The sequence below is a fragment of the Octodon degus genome, unplaced genomic scaffold, assembly GCF_000260255.1.
Source record: "Octodon degus isolate 3935 unplaced genomic scaffold, OctDeg1.0 scaffold00025, whole genome shotgun sequence".
In the NCBI taxonomy this organism is placed as follows: domain Eukaryota; kingdom Metazoa; phylum Chordata; class Mammalia; order Rodentia; family Octodontidae; genus Octodon; species Octodon degus.
In genome coordinates, this window is record NW_004524601.1 from 59,796 (window position 1) to 71,703 (window position 11,908).

Below are 11,908 nucleotides of genomic sequence, written 5' to 3' on the forward strand. Positions count from 1 at the left end.
TGGCATGTGGTGCTGGGGGATTGAACCGTGGTCCCTGTGCTTTGCTAAGCTTGTTCTAAGTAGGTGCTTTAGACCACTGAGCCATCTCACCAGTCCGTGAGCCATCTCACCAGCTTGAAAACAATTTATTTTTAACAGCATGCTAACTCTTCCAATCAGCTATTTGACTAGCAACTGCAGTACTGTGGGGGGTAGGGAAGATTCTTAGATTCTCCCACCTTTTTGTACCTCACTGCATTATGAACTGCTAGCCAAATTCAATAGAGACAAGGAAACTAGACAATTTTTAGCATTCGGTCAGCATGCTTGACATGCTAGGCATGTGCTCTCTTCCCCGCCATGTTGATGAACTACATTCACCCCAGTCGAGATGAGCTCTGTTAACTTTGGCACAACACGAGGACATTGCTGAAACTTGAACAGTAGAATAGTACAGACTATTTATATATTTTTGAGTTTTCCCTCAGTTGTCCTAGCTTTATAGATTTTTTTTTTAAAGAATACAAAATAGTGATAGAAAAAAACAAAAAACAGCATTAAGAACGATACACAAGGGGCCAGGGAGATGGCTCAGTAGAATAAGCACTTCCCTGGCAAGCGCAAGGGCCTGAGTTCAATCCCCGGTTCTGCAAAAAAAAAAAAAAGAACGATACACAGCTCAGACTTGTGGTGATCCTCCTGCTTTCAGCCTGCCCAGGGCTGGGATTATAGGCATGTACCACTATGCCCTAACTGGCTGGCTCAGCCCACCCTGGGGCTGGGGCTGGAATGGCATGTGATGCTAGGGATCATCTAACCGTGGTCCCTGTGCTTGCCTAAGCTTACCTAAGCAGGCATTTTAGTCTGCTGTTTGATTCATAAACAAGAGTAATAGGAATTCAAGAATGATTTCTGTATTAAATGATGCTATCTTCAAATTAGTTGTTCACATTGCCCTATATAAGCGTGTAAGATTCCTTTAAAGAAAAAAAGAAAAAAAAAACAATAACAAAGAAATTATGAGAAATTCAAAAGTGGGGAAAAAATCGGAGCTAAAAAATTGAAGCATTAACTGCTCCTTTTAAAAGACCAGCAGAATCGATAATATAATTATCCGAACTATTCTGCATATATAACTAAATATATCTTTTTCCCTTTGTCATCTGTCCTTTTCCTAATCCTAGTTTTCCCTTCCCATTGAACAATTTCTTTCCCTTTCACAGTATCTGTTGTACCTTTTAGATTTTCATTACTCTTTTTAGGTTCTCACACTATCAAGATATGATGTTTGTACATGTGGATCTGATTTATTTCGCTTATCAATATAGTCTCTCACTACATCCATTTATCTACAAAAACCTTGAATTTATCTTTTGTTATTAGCTTTGTAGATTTAATTCCAGATTTAAAAGGTGTCATGTTTATGAAGGGTTTCTAATAGCTTACTAAAGATATTCTGGGGGCCAGGGAGATGGCTCAGTAGAAAAAGCGCAAGGGCCTGAGTTCAATCCCTGGTTCCAAAAAAAAAAAGATAATCTGAATAGCTTGAAAACAACAACAACAATTCTATTTGATAGCTTTCAATCAAATTTGATAGGTAGCTATCAAATATATATATATATATATATATATATATATATATATATATAGTTTTGTTTTGTTTTTTGAGACATGGTCTCACTATGTAATGCAGGTGGCCTTGAACTCACAAGACCAGAAAGAGCAATAATAATTCATTTAAAAGTAATACTCCTGTAAATTTTAATTTCTGACCACAATACAGAATGTTAAATGAGCAAAAATGATGCTTTTGAAAAAAAAAAGTTTTGTTTTATTAAATCTAGACAAGACTAGAGCTTACTGATACAGTTTCTGGTTAATTCATAAACCCTCTCCTTTTTCTTTTTTAAACCTTCAGATGGTGAAGTCTACAGCTTTGGGACCCTTCCCTGGAGAAGTGAGCCTACAGAAGTTGGTCCAGCCAGCCCTATCCTAGAAAATGCCCTGGCTGGGCACCATGTGGTCACAGTGGCAGCAGGGGCCTTCCACAGTGGAGCAGTGACAGACGGTGGGGCTGTGTACATGTGGGGTGAGAACTCTGCAGGCCAGTGTGCAGTTGCCAGCCAGCAGCATGTGCCAGAACCGAATGTCGTCAGCATCTCTGACTCTGAGACCAGCCCTTTAATAGCAGTCAGGATTTTACAGTTGGCATGTGGTGAGGAGCATACTCTGGCATTGTCAATAAGCAGAGAGATTTGGGCGTGGGGTACCGGTTGTCAGCTGGGTCTCATCACCACCACCTTCCCAGTGACAAAACCACAAAAGGTGGAACATCTTGCTGGCCGTGTGGTGCTGCAGGTAGCCTGTGGTGCTTTCCACAGCCTGGCCCTTGTGCAGTGTCTCCCTTCCCAGGATCTGAAGCCAGTCCCTGAAAGATGCAACCAGTGCAGCCAGCTCCTCATTACTATGACGGACAAAGAAGACCATGTGATTATATCGGACAGTCACTGTTGCCCACTAGGGGTGGCCCTGTCAGAGTCCCAGGCAGAAAGCCACACCAGCACTGTCATCAGCCCCTCCACTGAGACCCTTGACAGCCATGAAGAAGTATTTGAAAACACTCTTGTGGAAGCTGGCCTGCCCACTGCCCCTGACCTGCATATGGGACATGCTCAGACCACAAATGGCCATGCCATTTCCTCCCAGGAGAAAATCTTGGAAAAAATTGATACTGCTTCTGGGAGAGACATGCTGTCACAGCCTGACATCCAGGCAGTAAATGAACACATGGGTAAACTGTCTGAGCACTCAGTCAGGGAGGACTCTGAGAGCTGTGAGAAGCCAGTGCCATTGCAGGTATCTGTTCGATTTTATAATGTAAGGAAAAGTGTTTCTGGAGTTGACATACATGCATTTTACTTTAAAACTTTGAAATGATTAAAGCTTGGTAGCATTTTTTATTTTCTAAGTTTTGCTATGTTATTTTATGAGTCAAGCCTATAATTCAAATTCACACTTTATGTTCAAATTCTGGCCTATATCATATTGAAAAATGTCATGCTGGGCTTCTTTTAAAAGTTGCAGAAGCCCTTTTTCTTACTAGTATTTTACTCCATGGCTCAGTTGCTAAATTTGATGGGCTCTAAGTAGCTTAACCTAAGAAAACCACATACAATAGCCGCAGATATCTTCAGACCTGTCATCAGACCCTCTTCAGCGTTCTGGAAAGGCCCTTTTCTCTTCCTCAAGGAGTGGTGAGTGGCAGATCATTCCATAATGGGCACATGTAAAGAAACATAAAAATTATGTGGTGCTTGATTTTGTTTTTCCAAGTTATACCTGTAGCCCATACTGGACTTTGAGAGAACAGTCAATATTTTCTCTATTTTTAATATCTATCTTTTCTCTCCTTTTAAAAATTTTTTTTCATGGAACCAGCAGGATAGCTCAGCAGACTAAGCACCTGCTTAGGCAAGTGCAGGGACCAGGTTCAATCCCTGGCACCACATGCCAATCCAGACACCGAGTCTGGGCATGGTAGTGCACACCTGTAACCCCAGCACTGGGGAGGCTGAAAACAGGAAAATCACTGAGTCCGAGCTGCATAGTAAGACCCTGTACAAAACAAAACAATCTTTTTCATGGTGCCAGACTCAAGCACAGGGCTTGTGTGTGCTAGAAAAGTGCTTGCCACAAAGTTGGATCCCCAGCCCTACACTAATCTTATTTCGAAAACTTGCAGTAAAATAGACAAAAGTCGTTTATTAGTAGCATGCATAAAAATTATTTACTCATTCCTGAAAGATGATTTCTGTTTTTCACCCTTAGTGTAACCTTTTTGTTTTGCTTTTAGCCAAAACAATATGGTAAAAAAACTAAGCAAAAACACCTAAGCATAACAGAACAGTCCCATGTTACTTTTCAGGCTTCTGAAACCCCCATAGCTCTTGGTTCTTTATTGTGTTTACTCTGCAAGAGTGAGAACATAGAAATACTTTTCGAAATTGTCTCCATTTCACAGTATTTGCTGAATCTCATTGATACTTGATTTTTTATTAAGAATAAGCTAATTATGCCTTGCAGGCATAAGGTTCTGGGTTCAATCCAGGATTGCCACAAAAGAAAGACAATACAAAAACTAAACAAGACAAAAGTGATGCTTTAATGATGATGTATGTAGAAGATTCTTAGACTATACTTGCATAGAAAAAAAAGTATGTTGAAAGGTCATTCTTCTGATTTATTAAATTTAAAGTTAAAAGTTTACTATATACAGTTTATTGGTTTGTTAAATCCAGTAGTTAAATTACCATCATTGAAATTGCATTTTCCTTTGGACTTATGTGTTAACATTTAAAGTGTTGACAGTGTGTTTCTATAAAATTTAATTCCATTTTTGTAGATAACATTTCAGTTATATAGCCAGCTCATGAGGACTTTATGTGATAAGTTAGTTCTCTGGCCTCAAAGTGCTGGCCATGTCTTTGTTGTTTGATTCTTTATTTATTTACGTACCATAATAAGTACAGTAAATAGGAATACTCAAAAAAATAGTTTAAGGTTTATATAATGTAAAATTTTATAACCTAATGGTAAGAACCTCTTAAAATAATCACCTCAAAAACAATTATTAACAAAAAAGCAATTATAAGTTCTGTTATGAGCCTTCATAAACAAAGAGATGAAATAGTAGCATGTTAGTTCTTTACAAGAACTCTTTATCACCAAAAAATGGACTGTGTATTTAGGGTTAGTTTTATGTGGTTTGGTTTGGTTTACTGTATTCATTTGCACAGAAATAGCTCTTCTGAATTTAAAATTTAACTCAACAAAATGTGTTGAGTACCTCCCACATGTAACACTGTACTGGGCACCAAGAAGTATTTCCTTTAAGAAAATCTAGCTTGGCACCTATAATCTCTACTCCAGAGGCTGAGGCAGAAAGATTGCCAAGTTCAAGTCCAACTTAAACAACTTTGAAGCCCTGTCTCAAAGTAAAAATGGCTGGGAATGTAGCTCAGTGGCAGTGTCCCTTAGTTTGATGCTGGTGCCAGACGAAAAACAAGGAAAGAAGGAAGGGAGGGAGGGAAGGAGGAAGGGAGGAAGGAGACCAGAAGCCAGTATTTTTTTTTTTTTTTAAATATTTATTTATTTATTTAGTGTGTGTGTGGCCAGCTCAGCCCACCAGGGGGCGGGACTGGCTGGCATGTGGTGCTGGGGGATTGAACCGCGGTCCCTGTGTTTTGCTTAGTTTAGCTTGTTCTAAGTAGGTGCTTTAGACCACTGAGCCATCTCACCAGCCCAGAAGCCAGTATTAAGAACAAATATTGATTGGTCTGTTTTGGGTACTAAGTGTTGAATCTAGGCCCTTTTGCCATGCTAAATGTAAGCTCTACCCCTGAGCTACAGCCTCCAACCCTCATTTGGTTTTTAATTCAGGAAAAATTAAGAAATGTCTATATACCCTTCAAGACCTTTGGGTAGAATAAAAAGCAAATTTTTCATTGTAAGTATGCTTACATGCTAAAAGCTATTTTTAAAAATACTATTTATTGATACAGGGTCTCACTATGAAGCTCACACTCCATAGTGATCCTCCTGCTTCAGCCTCCCAGTGCTGGTTTTACAGGCGTGCACCACCATGCCAAGTTTTGGGGCCTGTGTGGCATGCAGTACCAGGGAGCAAACTCGGGTCCTTTCCCTTGCCAAGCATATGCTTAGACTGCTGAGCTATCTCCCCAACCCCCAAAAGCTATTTTTTATTTATTAGGTATATTTAATGTTTTTTTTAAAATACATGCTAATATTTGTTAGCTTAAATTTCAAACTTTTTCACAAAAATAATAGATAATTTCAGTTTGACTTTGTAGTATATCTTTGGTTCTAGCTGTTTAAATATTAACCTATCACATTTTCCCTTTGTGGTAATGAGAGCAAAGGTGATTTTTCAGCTTGTCTATCTCACGGATTGTGGAGAATAACTCATTGATAAGACAGCAGAGAGACTTGAGCTTAACAAAATTTGAGAGAATATAGGTCAGAAGTATAACATTTTTTAGCCTATCCTGTGTTTAAATTTCTTAAATTATTTTTAATTTTAAGATGACATGAAAAAAATAATTCCTTAAATTTACAAACATTTAAGCAAGAGCCCTTTTGCTTGCTTGCTTGCTTACTTTCTTTTCTGGATTTTTAAAATTTAAGTTGATAGGTACAACTTCAAATTACATAATGGGGGCTGGAGAGATGGCTCAGTGGTCTAAAGCACCTACTTAGAACAAGCTTGGCAAGGCATCAGGGACCGCGGTTCAATCCCCCAGCACCACATGCCAGCCAGCCCCGCCCCCTGGTGGGCTGAGCTGGCCACACACACACACCACTCTCTCTCTCTCTCTCTCTCTCTCTCTCTCTCTCAAATAAAAAAAAAAAAAAAAAAAAAAAAAAAAAAAACAAATTACATAATGATCACATTCATCATAGGAATTTGTACCTTTATGTGAGCTATCTTGATTCTGCTTTTTCACCCATTCCACTCTCCTCCCTTTACCTCCTCTTTCCCTTCTTATCTACAAACAAACAAAAAAGCCCCTTTTCTTAAGTTCTTTTTTCCCCCTGCCATTTCTTAGTAGCAACCAATGAAAATTCTCATGAAAGGGTTCAATAGTAAAGCTTGAGTCTTTATAAATCTTGTACCATGCTGACAAAGTGTATTTTATATTAAAGCCAATGTTTTTCTTTTCTTCTCTTTTTTTTTTTTTTTTTTTTTTGAGTCAGGGTCTTGTTATGTAGTTCAGCCTGGCCTTCAGCTCACTATGTAGATGATGCTGACCTTGAACTCATGGCAATCTTCCTGCCTCAGCCTCCTGTGTGCTGGGATAACAGGCATGTGCCACTATTCCCAGTTTGTTTTCTTTTGTCTTTAATTTTATAAAAGCAGCTGGAACTTAATTTTAAGATGACATGAAAAAAATACAACACTGAGACAGAAGTGACTTTGCTAAGGAACTCTGCTTTGAGTGCCATTTCCATGTGTTAGCTCCACAGGGAGGAGGAGATAACCTTGGAGTTGGAGGTGAAAGACTTCTGTCATTTTGGATTTCCATATGCAAATAATGATAAAGGTTAAAGTTTCCTTTTATTGATTACTTGTTGTGTATGAATTCTATTTTTATATTCTTTTCCTGTGTATATATTTTAGCTTCTCGTAGAAGAAACAGTTCCTAACCCTCACAGCCCACCCACCACCAGCACCTCAGCCCTCAACAGCCTGGTGGTCTCTTGTGCATCTGCTGTTGGTGTGAGAGTGGCTGCTACCTATGAAGCTGGGGCCCTGTCTCTTAAGAAAGTAATGAACTTTTACAGTACAGCCCCTTCAGAAACTGGAGTTCAAGCAAGCAGTAGTTGCATAGGCCCAGAAGGTCTAAAAGACAGCAGAGAAGAGCAAGTTAAACAGGAGTCAATGCAAGGAAAGAAAAGCTCAAGTCTTGTGGATATCAGAGAGGAAGAATCAGAAGGAGGCAGTCGGAGACTTTCTCTCCCTGGATTGTTGTCTCAAGGTAAGAAAACAACAGCTTCGATGAGCTGATTCCTGGTGAATCCTTGAGACCCCCAACATTGCATTGAGACCCCTATACTGTGGGGAGTAAGATTTCCTAAGTACTGAAGCTGACATTCAAATGTCAAAATTTATTTAGTAGTAGTTTGCTAAAATTGTTTAAGAAGAAAGTCACATTTTTTTTTTGCTTTATTGCAATAACTACATTACAAAACTTTTTGTTGATGTCTGCTTCTGCTTATAACCTTAACTATATTTTATTTATGCAGGTTTGTAGTAGTAGCCTTCTTATTTTCTAACTGAGCTGTGTACTCAAAATTGATGAAATTACATTTTAACTTCAGTAAGTATCATTTTCTTAAACTACTAGGAGTATTATAACATACTTAGAGTATTATGCTGTCCTCTGTATTTCTGAATCATTAGGTCCCTCAGTGAACAGCAGCATCAGCATAATCCAGGGTCTTGGGGGAGATGTGCGAGGTCAGGCTGACTAAAGTGCATCACGACCATCCGTGATGGCCTGCACACTCACCTGTATAGTCCATGTGATCAGACCCAGAATTGGGTTCTATAAATAAATCTCAAGGAGAATCTTGTGCTAAAATTTTCTTATTCTTACATGTCTTTTACCTGTAAACTAGTTTGAGATCTCTTTGAACCATGGATGTAGAACATTGATTTTTGTTATGTCATTAGACCATGTGAAATATGGAACCCCACCTGTAGACTTACACCCTGAGTTTAAATTTTACTTAGTAAACTGAAGTATATTTAGAAACTTTATTTATAGTCTTTTTCCTCTCATGAAAAATTATTTGTATTACCTCCTTACAGAAGCTTTGAAAAGGGTTCTTTGGGTCTTACATGTATGTGATCTTAGGCAGTGGTAATCACTTTTATGTGGCCTATAGGTTAATAACTAATGAGTGACTATGTCTGCACTTAGTGACATTGAAAATTTTCATTAAACTTTATCCTGCCAACAAATTGGTATACAAGATCCATAGGGTTAGGGCCAGGGAGACGGCTCAGTGGAATATGCACTTCCCTGGCAAGCGCAAGGTCCTGAGTTCAATCTCCGGTTCCACCAAAAAAAAAAAAAAAAGAAAAGAAAAGAAAAGAAAAGAAAAGAAAAGAAAAGAAAAGAAAAGAAAAGAAAAGAAAAGAAAAAAATTCCATAGGGTTATGTGCTGTAATTTTGAAACCTGAAAAAGATGGTGGCATTCTTTTAAAAGGTGGGAGTGTCATCTGGGTTCACCAAAAGTCAATTCCCCCAAACTACTTTACCAAATAAATTGAAATAGGCAAGTAGAATACAAAAGCTTGGGGAGAGGACTACTGCTAGGCAAGTGCCCTAGCACCAAACTATAGCTCTAGCCTAGGAAGCTTGAAATTTTACACCTTAAAATTAATCATTTAGGGGGCCAGGGATATAGCTCAGTGTCATAAGCACCTGCCTGGCAAGTCCTGGGTTCAATTCCTGGTACCACCAAAAAAAAAAAAGAATCATATATTATAATTATTCATTATATATTGAACTAAATCCTTGGCTCAAGAAGGCTTTGGAATAGAAAAAGCATTTGGCAGCTTAGTGTAGTATCTTGTTTAGCATATACCTTAGAAATGCACATTTTACAGGTGGTCACTAATAGTACTCAGAAAAGCGTTCCCTAGCCAAAGGTTCAATAGTGGGGCTGATGGACAAATTAAAACAGTGCATTTAATTGCAGGACTCACAGTTTCCTGCCTGTCATTGTGTGTGAGTCTCTGCTGAGGAGGTCAAGGGAGGAAGTGCAGTAGGAATCCTTTCCCAGGCTCGTTTGATATTGGGTACTCCTGTTTTGGTTGAGAACCTGTGAATACACTTCCAAGTACCATGTTAGTGTATTTCTTTGAAAATTTTTAGTGTATCAAAGACATATCTTCTAAAGTTCCCCATTCTTTCATCCCTTCTTGGTTTGTTCTTAGTTTCTCCCAGACTCTTAAGAAAGGCTGCACGGGTGAAAACGAGGACAGTGGTTCTCACCCCGACCTACAGCGGGGAGGCAGATGCGCTGCTGCCCTCTCTGAGAACAGAGGTGTGGACCTGGGGGAAAGGGAAAGACGGGCAGCTGGGCCATGGCGATGTTTTGCCTCGGTAAGTGTGTCTCATGGGTACTCAGCAGCACTAACGGGAGAAGCAAATAACCTCTCTCTCTCTGCATTCTGTCAGGCCCAGTTCCTCTTAGAGGAAATCTAGTCCCTAGCTCCAGATTACTCTGCACCATTAACCGATGAAAAGCTGTCACTTTAGTCTTTTTTTTTTCCTTGAGAAGGGCTCTCACTATGAAGCTCATGCTAGCCTAGAGCTCACTTTGTAGCCCAGGCTGGTGTTGAACTCCCAACGATCCTTCTGCCTTCATTCCTGAGTGCTGGGATTACAGGTGCATGCCACCACACCCAGTGCAATGAAGGATTTAAGTATCCATGGTTCATTTTCCATGTCTTTTTTGAGGTATACTTACCTTGAAATACAAAAAGTGCTATTGAGAATAAGATGATATTTCATTGGAACATTTAAATGATTTCCTTTGTAAGTGCTAGGGATTGAACCTAGAGGCTCCAGCATGTTAGGCAAGTGCTATGCCACTGAGATATAATGCCAGCCTTGAATAGTTAAAAATTTTAAGTTATACAGAAGTTCCAGCAGAAATTTTACCCAAATGACATCCTTCTGCCACTGTCAAAATAACTATAACAGAAACATTAAACGATGTTGCTATATATCAGGGAAAAACTGCCATTTTGATTAATAGGAACTCATTAGCAATCTAGGTATGTGTGAAACTTCAAGGTATATAAATGGAATTATCACCTAAAGCAGTAGGTGAATATGAATGTCTTATTAACATAGTAAAAGCAACTATGAAAATTTTTCAAATTACCTCAGTCTCTCCTCTATTATTATATTTCATTTTGTTCTTAGTGTATACTCTGTAGTAGTAATTTGTTCCTTAATAGATTCTGAACTATGGGACTAACTAGTGGTTAATGTACAAAAAATAAAATCTTCAAAGAAAGCAGACAAAAATTAAATTTAAATCTCTGAAAAGTGTGGTACCTCAGTTAATGATTTAGTTCATTCTACGATTTTGTAAAACATTTTTGTTTGTGTGATGGGGGTGGGAATTGTGCTTTTTGATTTTTTTTCACCAGATAGAGAATTTAGAAACAAAAACAAAATTTGCCAAACACTTCCACTGTGAAACGAATTGTTTGCCGACAAGTGTTCGTGACCAAGGCACCACTGTATCATATTAAACAGTTTTAACATATAACTTTTTTATTTTAGTGTTTTATTTTTTACTTGAAAACACTGTAGTTTGAGAAAAACATGATTTCTGCTGCGAATTCTTGGTATTCATGTATATTTTTCTTTAAGACTTCAACCACTGTGTGTCAAGTGTCTAGATGGTAAAGAAGTAATCCATCTGGAGGCAGGTGGTTATCATTCCATGGCCCTTACTGCAAAATCCCAGGTAAGAGTCAACTTGTGATGTCATGAAAGCAGCATAGTAATCAGACTGGACTATCATTTGTTGAGTGTCCGTTATGTCAAGCAACGTGGTGTATTTCATTGGATGAAACATTTTGAATGTTTTATCTGGTGCTGTTTTCTTTTGGTAGACAAGGAAAGTAGGGTAGGCTAAACTATGTAACTTGATCTGAAGTTACATGCCTAAGAGTAAAGCTTGAATTTAACATTGATCTGCCTAAGCAGCTTTCTGTCATGTTTTCTCATATTAAAATGGAACCCAGAGTTTTCAGTGTATTGAGGAATTATTTTATTCCTTGACGAATAAAATATATAGTAAAACGCTAAGAAAGCAGAAGGTATTTTTCTTTTGAAACTGTGAAATGTGATAGTAACTCTCTAAACCATTTCCATTAATACATGAGTCTTTCTAAAAAGTTATTTTTAATTTTTTTTTTTGAGAAAGGGTCTCAATATGTCATCCAGACTGGTCTCAAACTTGAGACAAGCAAATACTCCTGCCTCAGTCTCCCAAGTGCTAGGCTTGCAGGCATGCACCATCACACCAGCTTGTATTAAATATATTCAGATAATGCTTCTTCACTAATTCCTTTATCTTTTTTAAAAAATGTTTCCTTTATTTATTTATTATTATTATTTTTTTTAATGGTCAGCTCAGCCCACCCTGGGGGCTGGGCTGGCATGGCATGTGGTGCTGGGGATCGAACCGAGGTCCCTGCATGCTTGCCTAAGCTTGCCTAAGCAGGCGCTTTAGACCACTGAGCTATCTCGCCAGCCCTCCTTTATCTTTTTTTTTTTGTTTTTGAACCAGGGATTGAACTCAGGCCCTTGCACTT

At 38.6% G+C, this 11,908-nt stretch overlaps 1 protein-coding gene across 5 annotated transcripts in view; it reads left to right on the forward strand.

The window, feature by feature from the left end:
* Positions 1 to 11,908, forward strand: part of Als2 (ALS2, alsin Rho guanine nucleotide exchange factor) — a 98,461-nt gene that overhangs the window by 22,115 nt on the left and 64,438 nt on the right. For all 5 annotated transcript variants that reach the window (XM_023712317.1, XM_004628593.3, XM_023712318.1 and 2 more), the window contains exons 4-7: positions 1,898 to 2,835; positions 7,178 to 7,535; positions 9,506 to 9,674; positions 10,959 to 11,055. In XM_023712317.1, the coding sequence (XP_023568085.1) occupies positions 1,898 to 2,835; positions 7,178 to 7,535; positions 9,506 to 9,674; positions 10,959 to 11,055 (1,562 nt within the window). The remainder of the gene's footprint in view (positions 1 to 1,897; positions 2,836 to 7,177; positions 7,536 to 9,505; positions 9,675 to 10,958; positions 11,056 to 11,908) is intronic.